The following is a 19036-nucleotide window of genomic DNA, read 5'->3' on the forward strand; positions in this document are numbered from 1 at the left end:
AAACTCCTGGACTTGTTCCATTATTATAGCAAAATGTAAATTCATTTGATACATTTCTTTCATTTTCTCTTTTTTGATTTAGACAGTGTAAGTATCTTTTTTTAAGTCTTTATTGAATTTGTTAAAGTACTGCTTCTGTTTCATGTTTTCATTTTTTGGCCAGGAGGCACCTGGGATCTTAGTTTCCCCACCAGGGATTGAACCTGCGACCCCAGCACTGAAGGTGAAGTCTTAACCACTGGACTGCCAGGGAAGTAACATAAGTATCTTGACCACGTGAATTTCTTTAGAGCAGAAATTCCAAAGCATTATGTTACTTATTACTAACAATACTTCAATCAACTAGCTAGTAAGAAATCCTTCACCTCCCACTCAATCCCATCCTCTTACCTGTGTTTCTGCACTGCTTAATGAATGGAGATCCAAGGATGGGTCTGTTTTGAGCTCAGGTTCAGGAGCTGCAATTGGGGCCTTTAAAATGATTTCTTCATCAAGACTGGCTCCAAATTCTATCTCCTTCTGGCCTCCTTCACCTTTCTCTTTAGCTGACTCTACTTCTTTGCCTTCCTCCTCAGACACCTGAGATTTAGGCCTTTTGAGAAATGAGGAGAACAGCCGTGACAGGCCCCTGTTTTCTGATGTCCGCTCCTTGTTCTTGGTCAAGTCTTCATGTGTCGGAGTGTCTCCATTAGATGTTTTCAGCTTCTGCTCACACTGATTATCTCCCTCAGCTGCTGCTTGAGAAGCCTCTTCCAACTGAGTTTCCTGTTGACCGGAGCTTGTGGCTCCCTCACCCTCTTCCTTCTGCGGTTGGTGCTGTGGATTTTCAGCCTCAGCCACTAAACTCTTCTCTGTTGTCATGATGTTGCTATTAAAAAGAAGATGGCAAAGGGGGTCTCTTAGAAACAGAATGCATTACTGAAGGCAAAACCCTCAATCAGGTCAAGGGTGACAGAGTTAGTATCTTTAGGTATTTAACCACCAACAGACAGTGCTCTCATCCATTAAACATGAGACTTTCCATTAAAGCACAAAAATATCTTACCTATACACCCTGGATAAATTATTAATGCTTGACTTGCTAAAGTTATGACATAGAGAAATTAGCTTAAAATAGGACCCCCTGAAAGCCAGCTTAGTGAAATGCATATTTTAAATTCAAAGCTCAGAACTATGTATAGCACAGTTTTATCCCTCCTAAAAAAAGATCTTATTTATACACTGTTCTTTGACAGCATCAATCTGCGGGTACAAGGTTTGTAGAAATTATCTGCAAAATTCTCTACATCCCAAGAGATGATGGGATTAAGATTCCCCAGCTCTTCAGTCTTATTGTTTATATTTCTCAGAATGCATATTAAGAACAGAAATGTAGAATTCTGATCATTTATCAGGCTTAGCAACAGCAATGACAAGTATACAGTTAAAATAATCACAAAACAAATCCTTAGGATTTCGTGTTACAACATTAAATCGCCAAAGTCTCTGACTTGAAGTTTTTTAAGATCTTTTTTCCTTCTGACAAATATGATTTAGAATACTCATCATTTTTAAGAGCAGCAGGTAACTATTACAAGAGAGGAAAATAGATAATAGAGAAAAATAAAGATGCAAAATAGAGAAGAAAAATATTGATTAGAAAGCAAATACTGATTCAACTGTAAGAGAAGAGAAAGCAAGCTGTAGGCCTCACATATTCAAAAACTTGTTGATTTCTAGCTTCTTTCTCTCACAACTCCCAGTGCTATTAGTCAAGTTGCATAATAATGCCAAAGAGTAATGTCACTAAAGGGTAACCACCATACCAGGGAACAACTGAGTAATGAAATTGACTAATTACTTTGCCTAGTCAAGGCTATGGTCTTTCTAGTAGTCATGTATGGATGTGTGAGTTTCTTCACATGTATGGACTGTGAAGAAAGCTGAGCGCCAAAGAATTGATGCTTTTGAACTGTGGTGTTGGAGAAGACTCTTGAGAGTCCCTTTTACTGCAAGGAGATCCAACCAGTCCATTCTAAAGGAGATCAGTCCTGGGTGTTCTTTGGAAGGAATGATGCTAAAGCTGAAACCCCAGTACTTTGGCCACCTCATGCGAAGAGTTGACTCATTGGAAAAAGACTCTGATGCTGGGAGGAATTGGGGGCAGGAGGAAAAGGGGACGACAAAGGATGAGATGGTTGGATGGCATCACCGACTCGATGGACATGAGTTTGAGTAAACTCCGGGAGTTGCTGATGGACAAGCAGGCCTGGCGTGCTGCAATTCATGGGGTTGCAAAGAGTCGGACACGACTGAGCGACTGAACTGAACTGAACTAAATAATGACCTTACATTTTGATTCACTGCTATACCTAAAAGTACTCCACCCAAAAAGCAGTGTTTACATTGTCTTTGCTTCTGCTCCATGCTGTTTAGATGAAGTACATCTAGTTTGGATGCCAAAAATCTGAACTGATGAACCATATTTGGCCCATTCCATCCTCAGACCCTTTACACTTGCTGTTCTCTCTCTGATTTTCCACTCCTGTATATTAGAAAGCAGGTCCCTCCTCCTCATTACTGCCTCTGCTCAGATGTCACCTCTTTACAAAGGCTTCCCAATCACATCCTATCTAAAATAATGGCCCCCCAGATGGTCTCATAGCATTTATTACTATTTACAATTATCCTGTTAACCGGTTTTTGTCTTCTTTCCCCCCAGCTAAAATTTAAGTTCCATGAGGACAGAATAGTACCTGGCACATTACAGGTATTTAAAAAGTCTGTTGAATAAATTAATTTCAATTGAATACACTTGACAAAAACTGCAAAGGTCTCCTCTAAATTATTTAAGTAAATCTACTTCAAATGCATAGGTCCTATGCTAGGGATACAACAGTAAACAAAACAAGTAGGTCTATGTCATCATGGAGTTTATAGTCTTGATTCAACTTTAATCAGTATAATGAAAGAATATTTAAGAGAATTCTTATTTACAATATGCTGCTGGCTGCTGCTAAGTCACTTCAGTCGTGTCCGACTCTGTGCAACCCCATAGATGGCAGCCCACCAGGCTCCCTTGTCCCTGGGATTCTCCAGGCAAGAACACTGGAGTGGGTTGCCATTTCCTTCTCCAATGCAGGAAAGTGAAAAGTGAGAGTGAAGTCACTCAGTCGTGTCTGACTCTTAGCAACCCCATGGACTGCAGCCTACCAGGCCCCTCCATCCATGGGATTTTCCAGGCAAGAGTACTGGAGTGGGGTGCCATAAATCTAAATAATTGTGTATAAGTGGAACAAAGTAGTGCAAAGGGAAGGAAGCTAATGGCATCAAGCACTATTTCTGTGTCAGGCCCCGGGGTCAGGGACATTATCTACATTATTTAAAGTAAGCCTTTCAATAACCCTGAAAGGGAAAGTGGAACTGCTTAATCTCATCGTTGAAGAAACTAACTCAGAGTAAAACTGGCCCAAGGTCACACTGATAGTAGGTGACAAACCACTGTAAGTGATACTGAAATAAATAAAGGCATATTAATAAAAGGAAAAGCCTTTATATGAGTTCTTACTGCTGATCTACTCAAATTATTCTATTTTGAGCATTAAAAATATTTTTAAATAATCAAAATATTCACAGAAGCATATTCTCCAGTTTCATCTACTAAGTCACCAAAACTAGTCTATGCTAATAAAAAACACAATAAGGCCTTTATAAACACTACTTAAACATTTACCAACCAATGTATATTCTGAATTTGCTACCCTTGAGTGAGGTACACTTGTCTTAATTCCTCCTTATATTAGGAGTAGGCAATTGATTTTTCCAAGGTTCTTTTTCTTTAATCTCTAAATAAGCAAACTTGACCCAGAAAGAAAACATGAATATCAAACCACCAGTTACTCTTAAAGAGTTATGATTTAAGAGCACCAATTTACTTCAAACTTCCTTCGCAAAAATAAACAAGAGGACAGGCTGAGGATTGAGTGCTATTTTCCACAGATTTTGGATATGACTTTATCATTCATCTTACTGAAAAGACACAGAAACCACTTCTACATTGAAATGTTCCTACACAACAGACTTTACAACAAGGTCTCTCACAAAGATCCATAAAAAATTATAAATCTTTCGTGAACATTTTAGCAGACATGAAAATCGCTTAAATTCAATTCTAACAATCTTTTACTTGTATTTTTCAATAAATAAAGAGTATTTTTCTTGTGTTTTCAATTTTTTATCATTAAAAAAACTGAAAAGATCTTCTAAGGATATTCCTATAATTTCTTTCCCATGAAAAGATGTCATCTCAAAATAGCTGAATGAGTATGAGTACTCAATTGTTTAAAACACACACATGGTTACAATTTGTATGCTATATGTGTGCTTGTTAAATTTTAATGTGTGCTGAATCACCCAGTAATCTTAAAATACAGATTCTGATTCAGCAGGTCTGGAACAGAGCCTAAGACTCTACATTTTTAACGAGCTCCCAGATATTGCCAAGGCTGCTGGCCCACTGACCACACTTTGAGTAGAAAGGCAGAGAAAACTATTATCTCTTTGGAAACATACTCAAAATATCTCAGAAACAAAGATGGGAGAAAGCTACCTTCAGAAAGTAGAATGTGAACAGCGAGAAATAGTTGACACAATAAATGCCCAACAAATGCTTGCTGAATTAATGAATGAATCAGCAAAGAATGCAGTATACTATTAAATGTGGAAGCTGACCACTAACATGTTTTTAGAACTCATTTGGTATTTAATCAAAAGTTAATCAAATCCTTCTACCACAGATCTGTGGCAATTTCAAGTTGTCCATGCAGCCCTGACACCTGATTACTTGACACCTGACTTTCTCCATCGATATGATCTCTTGTGAGGCTTCCCTGGTGGCTCAGCAGGTTAAGACTCTGCTTCCAATGCAGGAGACATGGGTTCAATTCCTGGGTGGTTAGACAGCTCCATTGATATGAACCTCTTTGCCACATTTAGGAAGGAATGATCAAGACATATGAATAAAGAATTAGAAAACAATATCTATCAATATAAAACCAATATACTTTGCCACACATAATTACACTCATGCTTAAAAAAAAAAAAAGCTAAACACAAGTAAAAAAGAGATGAGAACACATCATAAAGAACAGGTACACAAGCAGAAGGGTAAAAGAATTCTCTTAGAACATACAGAAACCAACCTCAGGTAATACCATAAATGCAAGAAAACAACCAGGGAATCAGACGACACATTTTCAGCAGAGACGCTACAATTCAGTCTATACAAGGATAAATGGAATAAAATTAATTATTAACAACAGTTTTCATATATGTCCTTTCCAGCCATGCACACGTGGGTAGCAATGCATTTAGTAAGCGTCACAAGAGCAAAAGGAGGTAGGGAGGATGGGGAATATTACAACTGAAACCAATAAGTCAGGCAAGTATCTCCAGTTAACTCTGAGACTGATGAGAATTAAACAAAAAATAAAAAACACACACAAAAAAGTCCTACAGGCCATTTCCTAAAAGCTCAAATAAACTCATCCTGACAAATCTGTTACACACGCAGCCAGGTTCTTCACAGTACAATAGGTAGGATGGGTAACCAGGAACAGAGATACAAAAAAGTCAAGCAGCAAAGACAGGATAAATGCTCCATAAACAGGCTCTTCCTGTGTAAATGATACTATTTTTATTCTGGATACAAAACCAAAAGGAGTTGTCTGTTTATTTAATGTCAGAAAAACGTCTTCTGATTTTAAAAAAGGGAATAAAAGATCAACATAGCCAAGAAGACAGTGATGAGTGGTCTCATTCCATTGTGATCCTAATCCTTCAAACCCGAGGAATTATACTCCATCTGTTCTCAAAGATACACTTACTTTAATAGTGTACATCTGTTGACTTCAGGCAAATCAGATCTTCACAAACCTGATCCTGAGCAGATTGCAAGGGCCGGATGACATCTTTCATTTTTTTGGTATCTCTTTCTAACAGTACAGTCAGTGCCCCACTAATGTTTTTTAGGTGGAAAACTTGGTAAAAACACGACAGTTTGAAATGACTAAGAAAATTTCCCTTACAGGCACCATTTAATGATAAAATTTAATTATTGGTAATACTCCTCAACTTAGTTCACTGAACATCTATCAGTGTTTACTGGGTGCTAATCATATATAAGGTTTTGGCTCATCTGAGAGGGAAACAAAAAGGACAAAATACAATTCTCAAGGAGATAAGACATATACACAAATAACCAAGACACAGGTAGTACTTGGCGCTTAATCAGGCAAGGCTTCATGAATGGAACCAATTAAGCACCAGAGAAGTACAAAGTACTTTCAACTAGAGTGATCACAAAAAGTCTTGTAGAAACCGTTTTTTAAGCTGTGCTTTGGAGGGTGAGCACAAGATGTCAATAGAAAGCAACCTGAAGTGTGAAGAACAGATGAAATTCCAGATGTGGAACTGAACCAGCACTAGTAGAATACTGTAGCTATCCAAGAACTAGTTAAGTAGTCCAGACTAGGTAATATGGGGCTACAAGGACATAAGGTGAGAACAGGTACAATTTAAAATGAATCATAGGAGAAGGAAATGGCAACCCACTCCAGTATTCTTGCCTGGAAAAGTCCATGGACAGAGGAGCCTGGCAGGCTGCAGTCCATGGTGTTACATGACTGAGCATGTGTGCATGAGGGTGGAGGGTCACGGGTTGGTAGCAATAAACTGGTAGAACTAAAAAAATAAAAATAAAATGAATCATAACTGAAATACTAATAATAGTAGCTACCATTTATTGAGTACCTATGAAATACCATACATTACACAATTTACCACGTTATCCTAGAATCACTCTAAACGGTAGGTGTTTTCATTGCCCAGATAAATATAAACTGGTTCTGGGAGGTTAAATTTTTTGTCACAGATCACAGAATTAAACCATGTTTTAATGAAACTATTAATATACTACAAGCTGATGGTTCTATTGTAAATTCCCAGAATAATGTCTATCTTTCCAAATCTGGGTACTTCTATCCACTGTTCTCTGCTAAAGAAACCCCTATCTGGAACTCTCCTACGCTGTTGGTGGGAATGTAAATTGGCACAGTCACTATAGAAAACAGTATGGATGTTCCTTAAAAAACTAAAAATACAGCTACCATATGATCCAGCAATCCTACTCTTGGGCATCTATCCAGAAAAGACAAAAACTCTAATCCGAAAAGATACATGTACCTCAATGTTCACAGCAGCACTATTTACAATAGCCAAGACATGGAAATGACACAAGCCCCCAACAACAGGTGACTGATTTAAGGAAACGTGGGGGGTTGTGTGTGTATGTATAATGGAATATTACTCAGCCACTAAACGAATAAAACATTGCCATTTGTACAACATGGATGGTCCTAAAGAATATCACACTAAGTGAAGTAAATCAGAAAAAGACAAATATTATATCACCCATATGTGGAAGCAAAAACTAATGCAAATAAATCCATACACAAAACAGAAACAGACTTACAGACACAGAAAACAAACTTGTTACCAAAGGAGAAAAGGGAAGTGTGGGGAGGGATAAATCAGGAGTACTGGGTTAACCAGAAGCAGAAGATATTAGGAAGAGGGGGCAAGAATACACAGAAGAACTACACAAAAAATATTTTCATGATACAGATAACACGATGGTGTGATCACTAACCTAGAGCCAGACATCCTGGAATGTGAAGTCAAGTGGGCCTTAGGAAACATCACTATGAACAAAGCTAGTGGAGGTGATGGAATTACAGTTGAGCTATTTCAAATCCTAAAAGATGATGCTGTGAAAGTGCTGCACTCAACATGCCAGCAAATTTGGAAAACTCAGCAGTGGCCACAGGACTAGAAAAGGTCAGTTTTCATTCCAACCCCAAAGAAAGGCAATGCCAAAGAATGTTCAAACTACCACACAACTGCACTCATCTCACATGCTAGCAAAGTACTGCTCAAAATCCTCCAAGCCAGGCTTCAACAGTATGTGAACCGTGAACTTCCAGATGTTCACGCTGGTTTTACAAAAGGCAGAGGAACTAGAGATCAAATTGCCAACATTCACTGAATCATCAAAAAAGCAAGAGAGTTCCAGAAAAATATCTACTTCTGCTTTAGTGACTCTACCAAAGCCTTTGACTGTGTGGATCACAACAAACTGTGGAAAATTCTGAAAGAGATGGGAATACCAGATCACCTGACCTGCCTCCTGAGAAATCTGTATGTAGGTCAAGAAGCAATAGTTAGAACTGGACATGGAACAACAGACTAGTTCCAAATCAGGAAAGGAGTACGTCAAGGCTGTATATTGCTACCCTGCTCATTTAACTGATATGCAGAGTACATCATGAGAAATGCTGGGCTGGATGAAGCACAGGCTGGAATCAAGATTGCTGGGAGAAATATCAATAACCTCAGATATGCAGATGACACCACCCTTAAGGCAGAAAGTGAAGAAGAACTAAAGAGCCTCTTGATGAAAGTGAAAGAGGAGAGTGAAAAAGTTGGCTTAAAACTCAACATTCAGAAAACTAAAATCATGGCATCTGGTCCCATCATTTCAGGTCAAATAGATGAGGAAACAATGGAAACAGTGAGAGACTTTATTTTTTTGGGCTCCAAAATCACTACAGATGGTGACTGCAGCCATGAATTTAAAAGACGTTTGCTCCTTGGAAGAAAAGTTATGACCAACCTAGACAGCATATTAAAAAAACAGAGACATTACTTTGCCAACAAAGATCCATCTAGTCAAGGCTATGGTTTTTCAAGTGATCATGTATGGATGTGAAAATTGGACTATAAAGAAAGCTGAGTGTCAAAGAATTGATGCTTTTAAACTGTGGTGTTGGAAAAGACTTTTGAGAGTCCCTTGGACTACAAGGAGATCCAACCAGTCCATCCTAAAGGAAATCAGCCCTGAATATTCACTGGAAGGACTTATGCTGAAACTGAAACTCCAATACTTTGGCCACCTGATACAAAGAACTGACTCATTTGAAAAGACCCTGATGCTGGGAAAGATTGAAGGCAAGAGGAGAAGGGGGCGACAGAGGATGAGATGGTTGGATGGCATCACCTACTCAATGGACACGAGTTTGAGTAAGCTCTGGGAGTTAGTGATGGACAGGGAAGCCTGGCGTGCTGCAGTCCATGTGGTGGCAAAGAGGCGGACATGACTGTGTGACTGAACTGAACTAAAAGATACAAACTCTTATGCAAAAAATTAGATAAGCAACTATATAACACTGGGAACTATATTCAGTTCCTTTTAACAACCCAAAATGGAAAATAAGCTGAAGAAAAAATATATATATATAACTGAATCACTTTGCTGTATACCTGAAACTAATACAATATTGTAATTCAAGTACATTTCAAGGAGGAGGAGGAGAAAGAAAGGAGCAAATTCCTATCTGTTAAGAATTTATGGATAGGCTTTCAATCTGGCCAAGACTACCCCTATTGCCACCAATTTCAAGTTCACAATTTACGTACATATTTCTCTTCCCATGGAGTGTATGTGAAGGTGGAATGGGGAGACAAGCAAAGACAGACAAAGAAAACAGATTATGAAAGAATGTTATGAAAGATTATGAAAGAAAGGCTAAATAGTTCAGACTTTATTCTGAAGGCAGTGGAGAACCACTGGGCATTTTTAAACAGGGAAGCGGGTAAACAAAGTGGAAGCAGGACAGACCTAGACGCAGAGAGAGGCTCAACAAATGACTGGGTAAATTCAGGTTATCAGTGAATAAATTCACAGTGGGTATCCCTGGGGAAGATGAAACCAATCCTGAGCAGATAAACTTGAAAAGCCTTGCAACTGCCCTTAGTTTTTCTAGCTTGTTCTCATTAGCATGTTTCTCAACAACCCAGGCAATTTTATGTCTGAGCCTGAAGGCATTTTTATAACACTTCATTAACCCACTCTGATAAATGGCTTAACAGACGAGGTCTAGCATTAGATCCAAAATAGAAAAGAGAAAAGAAGTGAGATGGATATCTCACAGGCATCTTCAATACATGTCCAAAATTAAACTCTTGCATTCTTTTTCCTATACCAAGTTCAAACACACCATCCAGATGTTCTAACCAGAAAACCTAAGTGCCATCCTTGGCTCAGCCTCCTCCATTTCCCTTCCCAATCAAGTCCATCTGTTAGTCCTATAACCTCCCAAATAGATTCAGAACCAGTCTATTTTCCACCTTCTGCACCACTATCCCATTTGTGCAAGCCTCCTTCACTTCTCCTTGTATGATCTCAACAACCTCACCTTGTTCCGTTTTCCTCCTGGCCTCTATTCTATGGTCACGCTAGCCAAGTGCTTTCCTGGCTAAAGTCGTTTGTGCGTGCCATTTCCTTGGACTGGAATACACCCCACCCCCTGCAATAAATCTGGTTTCTTCTTATACCTTGCAATTCAGCTTGAATAATTCCTCCTCAAAGCAATCTACCTTGACAACCCTAATGTCTACATAAGTCTGTCCATAAGTCCCTTCCCTAGTTCTCTATCCCAGTACCTACTTCCTTCCTTCACAGTCCTCTTCTCAATGTATACAATCACACTTGTCATTTACCTGTTTAATGTCTGTCTGCCCCACTCCAGCACCTCCAGCCACACTGTAATAGCCCTGAGAGAAGGGCTGTTTTCTCTTCCATGGTATACTTAGTACTTAAAACAGAACTGGTGCTGCTACTCAGCATAGAACCTAGGACTTTGAACAGAACCTAATACCTAGCACAACACTGCAGACACTCAATAAACATTTGTTCAGCAAATGGATAAATAAATAGGAAAAATAATAACATACGTTTGTTGTTGTTCAGTTGCTAAGTCATGTCTGACTCTTTGTGACCCCATGGACTGCAGGATGCCAGGCTTCCCTGTTCTTTACTATCTCCTGGAGTTTGCTCAGATTCACGTCCATTGAGTCAGTAATGCTAGCTAACCATCTCATACTCTGGCACCTCCTTCTCCTTTTGCCTTCAATCTTTTCAAGCATCAGGATCTTTTCCAGTGGGTCGGCTCTTCTCATCAGGTGGCCATGGTATTGGAGCTTCAGCATCAGGTTAAACTTAGGTTTAACCACATTAATTATACATATACAGGATGGAGGTTGTCCAATTTAACAATGAAAGTGAAAGTCGCTCAGTCATGACAGACTCTTTTCAACCTCATGGACTATAGTCCATGGAATTCTCCAGGCCAGAATACTGGAGTGGGTAGCCTTTCCCATCTCCAGGGGATCTTCCCAGCCCAGGGATCGAACCCAGGTCTCCTGCATTGCAGGCAGATTCTTTACTAACAGAGACATAAGGGAAGCCCACTCAAGTGGGTAGCCATTCCCTTCTCCAGGGCATCTTCCCAACCCAGGGATCGGACCCAGGTCTCCCACATTGCAGGCAGATTCTTTATCAGCTGAGCCACAGGGAAGCCCAATTTAACAATAGTTCATAAGAATTTTAAGGTTTTGATTGTACACACTCCAACAGAGATAAAATCCTAAAGGAGCTAACAATCTTTAGCTACATTTCTAGATTTACAGTGGCCAAAATGCTCATTTGATTCTTCAACATATATTTTCTGAGAATGTCACAGTATTCTAGGCAATATGGTAAGCAGTGGGCTACAATACTGAGAAAGATAAATGTAATTCCTGACCTCCTGGCCCACAATCTCCAATCACAAGATCATGGAAAGTAACAATGTCTCAGTTCTTGTTATATATATTACATCTTAAACCTTACATTCAGCTCTGGGCAGTTTAAAGAAGCCAGAGTCTGTCCAAAGAAGAGATATAAAATGATGATGGAATTTGAAAACATGTCATAAGGTAAATAATTGAAAGAAACTGGGATACTTAGCCTAGAAAAAGAGAACAGAGAACAGGGAAGTGATTGCAGCCCTCACAAATTTCCAGAGTTGCCAAATTCTATGTGATTCCTAAAAGAAAACTCAAATTAGTCAGTGGAAATTACAAAGACACAGTTTTCACCTCAATATAAAAGGAAGAGATTTCTAATAATTAGAGATACCTAATAATTAAATGACTTGCTTGAGAATAGTGAGCTTATTATCACTGGAAATATTTACTTAAAAGCTGAATGACCGTCTGTCATGGATGCCAGAGAAAGGATTCTTCCACTAAAGTGGGTTCTTGCATTAAATGACCTCTAAGGGACCCTGGGTGTTCTTTGGAAGCAATGATGCTAAAGCTGAAACTCCAGTACTTTGGCCACGTCATGCGAAGAGCTGACTCATTGGAAAAGACTCTAATGCTGGGAGGGATTGGGGGCAGGAGGAGAAGGGGACGACAGAGGATGAGATGGCTGGATGGCATCACTGACTCGATAGACATGAGTCTGAGTGAACTCCGGGAGTTGGTGATGGACAGGGAGGCCTGGCATGCTGCGATTCATGGGGTCACAAACAGTTAGACACGACTGAGCGACTGAACTGAACTGAAGGGACCCTGATGCTGGGAAAGATTGAGGGAAGGAGAAGAGGCAACAGAGGATGAGATGGTTGGATGGCTCACCAATTCAATGGACATGGGTTTGAGCAAACTCTGGGAGATAGTGAAGGACAGGGAAGCCTGGTGTGCCACAGTCCATGGGACTGCAAAGAGTGAGACATAAATTAGCGACAGAAAAACAAGGTTCCATCCAATGCTAAGATTTTACAGATAGGAAGGAAGGTAAGGAAAAACACAAAGGGACATTAGAATAGTGGTGCAATTGGGTTATTTTTTAAAAGACTATATTATAAAGTCAGAGTTACTATTTGGGTTTAAATAAGAGGGGAAAAACCAAAAGTAAAAAAAGGATAAAAGGCCATTTTACTTCTCTAGTCAGAAAACAGAATTCAGTAACATTCCTTCACACAGAAAGAAAACAATGTTCAAGTACTGAAGTGTCAGAAAATCTGCTATAAAATAGTTTGTTTCCCAATAAAATCAATAGTTTGTTTCCCAATAAAGTCACTCTCCTCAAAACCACAGGGAAAGTGTCTTTCATTTGTAACTCAATTTAAGTAAGCTAATTAGCACTTTTAGAAAAATAGGAAAACTATTTATGTAAAATATTAAAATGGTAGCTTAAAATATACAAAAGAAGTTCTTTGTGATTCTTCTTTCATCCTCCCCAAATTATTTGGACCTTAAAGTACTCCTTATGTGAACTTTTCTTGCCATATTGAGTGAATCAGGAATGTCACTCAGCATGAACATGCTGTTTTCAACAACTTTATTTTTAATTTAAGTCATTTCCATGGTGACTAACACCATTGAACTAACTCATTCAAAGATATTTTTAAATAAACAAACTCTTACTCATCTCCTTCTAAGAAGACCAAAATATACTCTTTAGTTCCCCACAGAATTCAAGCTTGTACTTAGATGATGTCTAGACATATTCTCAGAGAAGGCAATGGCACCCCACTCCGGTATTCTTGCTTGGGAAATCCCATGGATGGAGGAACCTGGTGGGCTGCAGTCCATGGGACTGCAAAGAGTAGGACACGGCTGAGCGACTTCACTTTCACTTTTCACTCTCATGCACTGGAGAAGGAAATGGCAACCCACTCCAGTGTTCTTGCCTGGAGAATCCCAGGGACAGAAGAGCCTGGTAGGTTGCCATCTCTGGGGTCACACAGAGTCGGACATGACTGAAGTGACTTAGCAGCAGCAGCAGCAGACATATTCTAAAAGTATAATACCTGGGCTCTCCCAGAAGAGTGCACTACCCTCATGATAGTGCTATCACAATAGGAATCACTGAAGATGTGACACCAAAACATTCATTTCTCACAGAACTGAGTTTTACTCCCTTTAATTGTCAAAATGTGTTAGCCATTCTGAACGGAGATCTTTATTAAATGGATTATATGCCCCTTGTTTCATTTAAAAAAAAAAACCAGAGAACATATTAAATCTTTATTGACTTAGTCATCATTATGAACCTCAATTACTATGCAGAGCTAATGTCCTCAAGGACTAGTTGGGTTTATAAGGATGGTGAACTCTGCCATATGGATACCTGAGAACTGGGGTTGGGGGGCGGGTTATGTATGTATCTGCCTTTAACAGTTTTCCTGTTTGTTCATTTCAACAATTAACTTGTATTTCTTGCTGATGTCAAGATGGTCTGCCAATGAGTTGTTGTTGTTCAGTCGCTTAGTTGTGTCTGACTCTTTGCGACCCCACGGACAGCAGCACGCCAGGCTTCCCTGTCCATCACCATCTCCCGGAGCCTGCTCAAACTCATGTCCATTGAGTCGGTGATGCTATCCAACCATCTCATCCCTCTGTCATCTCCTACTCCTCCTGCCTTCAATCTTTCCCAGCATCAGGGTCTTTTCCAATGAGTCAGGTCCTCACATCAGGTGGCCAAAGTATTGAAGCTTTAGCATCAGTCTTTCCAATGAATATTCAGGACTGATTTCCTTTAGGATTGACTGGTTTGATCTCCTTACAGTCCAAGGGACTCTCAAGAGTCTTCTCCAACACCACTGTTCAAAGGCATCAATTCTTCGGCACTCAGCCTTCCTCATGGTCCAGCTCTCACATTTATACACGACTACTGGAAAAACCATAGCTTTGAGTAGCTTCCGACATTTCCTTTTCTAATCTGCTGTTAGTCTACCATTGAATAGGAGGTCAAATTGACAAATGTGTTAAAATTGTGTAAAAAATAAAAGAAGTGCAAAGGAAGAGTAAGATTAATGCTTCACATTATTCATTGAAATAATTTAGTCCCATGGATTTTGTGGTATCTACTTCAGCCCTTCAAATATAAACCTTTGAGGTTACCATTATACTGTGACTAGTTGAGACTGTTGGATGACTTTCAGATAAATCACTCCAATATAATGACATTCTCTTTCTTTACAAGTAGAGATCAAGAGTCTTTAATACTATTATTTATATAAAGTGTTACATTTCATATAAACTCTTTTGGAAAACCAAAAACAAAGTAACAGTTTAGCCTGAAAATGTAACAGAAAAGGAGGAGAACTACTTAATAGCATCAAAAATCTCAAGGCAGATACGGGAAAATTTCTAGCTGCAAAGGGGGTTTGGCTAAGACTATGGAACTTTTCTTACACTCTTGTTTTTATTTTATTATCTTAGAGAATTCAATCTAATAATACTTACTAATTTTAAACTCAAGAAATTCCCTAAGATTTATTATACTGGCAAACTTCACTTTAGCCAGAAAACTACAGTAGAATAATTAAATATCAAATGTCATCTGATTAGAGTGTACGTATGAATAAAACACTGGATCATAGCTTGCATTAGCAGATATTGTGAAGATTGGAAAATGTGCTGTGGCTGTCATTCAGTATTGTTAAATGTGAAAAATACACTATAGTCTATCAGAAGATAAAATGCTTTCTCATACAGTGTTAACACTGGCACAGAAACAAGATTCAATAATGATGGAGTATTTCAAACAATCCACTATTTGCTAAAAGCATTCAGTAAAATTATTGACTAAGCTTGATGACATTTTTCTCTCTCAAAAAGGAGATGTCCTATTATTGTGTTCTTAATTCTGAGCAATACAGAATAATTTGTTGGTGACATGAATGTATCAGGAAACTTGGCAGAAAAAATAATTTCATAAAGTTTTTTTTTTGGCCACCCCAAGTGGCTTGTAGGATCCTAGTTCCCCTACCAGGGATAGAACTCAGGCCCCCTGAGTGGAAGCATGGAGTCCTAAACACCGGACTACCAGGGAATTCCTCACAAAGTTTTTGTACTGAGAAAAGAGGTAGGTCATAGTCAAATATGTGAGCTTATTATAAACAAATTTTTAATTGTTTTAAACTTATTTTATTTAGCTGCATTGGGTCTTAGTTGTGGCTGCTGGCTGGCTTAATTGCCCCATAGCATGTGGGATCTTAGTTCCCCCACCATGGATCGAACCTGTTTCCCTGCATTGGAGGGCAGATTCTTAACCACTGGACCACCAGGGAAGTCCCCATAAACCAATCTGTAAACACTTAAAGAAAAGTAAGGCATGACTGCATGGCCAAGGAATCTACACGCATATAGAATTTGTAAGGATAAGGCAATTCTGGAAAGTAAAGTTCATTCATTACATTTCACAGATATACATTAAGTGCCAGATTCTTTTCTAGGCCCTGGGGATATGGCAGTGAAATTTTCTCTACATGATCAGAAATTTTTAGAAAACATGAGGAAAGTATTAGAGACAGTCATGAACAGCAGGGAGATTATAGAAATATATAATGAAGTTTTAAAAATAGCATTCCAAAGGACTACTTACAAAAATGATCAACAGTCTGAACCCTAACAAAGGCTAGTGTGATTCCCCCACACCCGAAGGCAAAAAAAAAAAAAAGAACAAACAAAACAAAACTTCTAAAAATGGCAAAAAAGAAAGGAGAGGGGAGGAAAGAGACGAAAAAAGGAAGGTCAAATTCAGACTATAGCTTTGAGAGAAAAACAGAATAGTGTTAATGTGTGCCAGAGACAAAATTAACTGTGCTCTTTGAAACCAAACAACATAAAGGAGGGTTTATAATCAAAGATAATTTAGGCTATTATACGTAACCTTATATGTTAAAATGTGTTTAGTTCTCCAATCCCAGAAAAACCTTATTTCAAAGTTCAGAAGTGACTTGCCAAATTTGATCTAAGATTCACTAATAAACCTGAGTCTTTACCAAATTCACAGTTAGTATGACTGAATCAGAGTTCAAAAATATCTCAAGCTGGAAAGATGCATCAAAACCAACAAGAAGGAATTTAAAACAATGTAAGGTTTCCACACTGAAGCTTGAAAAATAACGACAAAGAAAAAGAGTGGAAACAAATGTCCGTCAATCAGGGAACAGATGGGGACTTCCTTGGTGGTCCGGTAGTTAAGACTCTGTCTGTACTTTTAATCCAGGGGACACAAGTTTGATCCCTGGCCAAGGGATTAAGGTTCCACATGGTGTGTGGTGCAAGCCCCCCAAACATTTTTTTAATAAAAAAAAAATCAGAAAACAGATGAAGTTATTAATAATAAATTCATAGGATGGAACTATAGCAGTGAAAATGGACTGTAACTATACATATGAACACAGTGGAATGTCACGTTTGAGGGAAAAAGCATACTGAAGAGTATGTTTTGTGTAATACTACCTATATAGAATTGAAAAACATGCACTATCATATAAACTGCTTAGAAACACATAGGTAACAAAAGTACGAAAAAATGCAGTCACAAAATGTAAAAGAGTGGTTATTTTTGAAGAGCGGGAGAGTAATGAGAATGGAGACAGGTACCGCAGGAACTCAGCTTTATCAATTATGTTCTATTTTGTAAACTGGGGAATGTTTATCTCCTTCTATTTCTTAAACATTTTACAAAAAAATTTTTTTAAGAATTACATAATTATATTATGGGAAAGACAACTTGGTAGCATTATTTTTAAAAGATTTCTTATGAGCCAAAAATGCAGTGTGGTTTCTAGAAAGATTAACATAATCTTGATGAAAGTGTGGTATCCAGATTATGGAATTAACTGAACTGTTGCATTCCTTATAGTTAACCACAGAGTATTATTTCATTCTGAGCACTACAATTTAAGCAGGACATTAACCAAACCGAGAATATCCAATGACCAGAATAATGAGTAGTCTCGAAACCATAACTGCAGATAATCCATCAAAAGAGGTGAGGATTTTTTTCTCATTTTTTTTTCCAGGAGGCTAGAGACTGAAGGGAGAAACTATAGTTATCTAAATATAAAAGCAAGAGTAAGATGAATGGATAAAATATGGTGTATATATGAAATGGAACACTACTCAGTCTTAAAAAAAAATGAAATTCTAACATATACTAGTATGAAATGGCTGAACCTTGAAAACATTATTCTAAGTAAAATAAGGCAGACACGAAGGGACAAATATTATATGATTCCACCTACATAAGGCTCCCAGAGTAGTTAAATTCATGGAGAGGGCAAGTAGAATAGTGGTTAGCAGGAGCTGGGGGGAGGGAGGAATGGAAAGTTATGGTTTAATGGGAGAGTTTCAGCTTGGGATAAAAAAGTTCTGGAGATGGACAGTGGTAATGACTGTGCAATGATGTCAGTATACTTAATGCCACTGAACTGTACACTTAAGATGGTAAACTTTATGTGTGCTTTCCCTTTTTTTTTAAAGGGGAGAGTACATCCTTTCTAACTTTTCAAATCCTCACTCGCATGTGCCCTTGCAGTTCTAATATTTTCATATATATTACACTGTCCTTATAGCAATTGCTTATTTAAAATGTTTTACAAAGGCAGCAATTGTATCTCTCTTGCTAATCTTTACATCATTTGTGTTTATCACAATGACTGACACTCAGGTTACTGCCGAATAAAAACACTTTCTAGATACGTGAGGGAATACAAAAATGAAAAAGATACAGTTCATTCATGTCTTCAAGGAATTTACGATCCAGTAGAGGAATACATTTTTTGTTTTCTGACTGATAACCCAGTGTTGAAATGGCTATTCCTTCATTTTAGTTAGTTTGGTATCACTATTAAAATCATGTATTAATAAATGTATAACTGAAAAATACCTTAATTATCAACTATCTTTCATTGAAATACAAGGTCACTATGGTTCAAAAAAAGATAAGCAAAGTCATTTACCTAAGGTCACTCAGCTAATAGCAACTTAAATAACAAATAACTTAATAACTATTAACTCAGCTAATAATTAAGTCTGGGTGGTAGGAATGCAGGCCTTGAAACCTTCAGACCAATGCTACTTTAATTTCATCAACATACGGCTTTATCCCTATGAACTAACTCAGAGTTCCCCTGGAACTCAGGGTAACAATGCACGAGACAGAGTTAAGGAAAATGAATCTCCTTCTTAGCTACAATGATCTCAAGTTAACACCAAATACCCTGAACGATGCTTTTAATCCAAACACCACAGTCTACCCAAATGGAACGGGAAATCCTACCCACTGCCCCCAAACCCTCCAGGACATTTCATA

At 38.3% G+C, this 19036-nt stretch overlaps 1 protein-coding gene across 30 annotated transcripts in view; it reads right to left on the reverse strand.

Moving 5' to 3' along the window:
- The window catches only part of EPB41 (erythrocyte membrane protein band 4.1), a 181580-nt gene that overhangs the window by 100929 nt on the left and 61615 nt on the right, over window positions 1-19036 (reverse strand). For 18 of the 30 annotated variants that reach the window (NM_001428123.1, NM_001428120.1, NM_001428122.1 and 15 more), the window contains exon 2: window positions 391-868. In NM_001428123.1, coding sequence (NP_001415052.1) covers window positions 391-861 — 471 coding nt within the window. In that variant the 5' untranslated portion in view covers window positions 862-868. Of the gene's footprint in view, window positions 1-390; window positions 869-19036 lie in introns of those variants that run through there. The other 12 variants (NM_001428130.1, NM_001428125.1, NM_001428128.1 and 9 more) reach the window with 2 other exon arrangements.

Source organism: Bos taurus, chromosome 2 (genome assembly GCF_002263795.3).
Source record: "Bos taurus isolate L1 Dominette 01449 registration number 42190680 breed Hereford chromosome 2, ARS-UCD2.0, whole genome shotgun sequence".
Lineage (NCBI taxonomy): Eukaryota > Metazoa > Chordata > Mammalia > Artiodactyla > Bovidae > Bos > Bos taurus.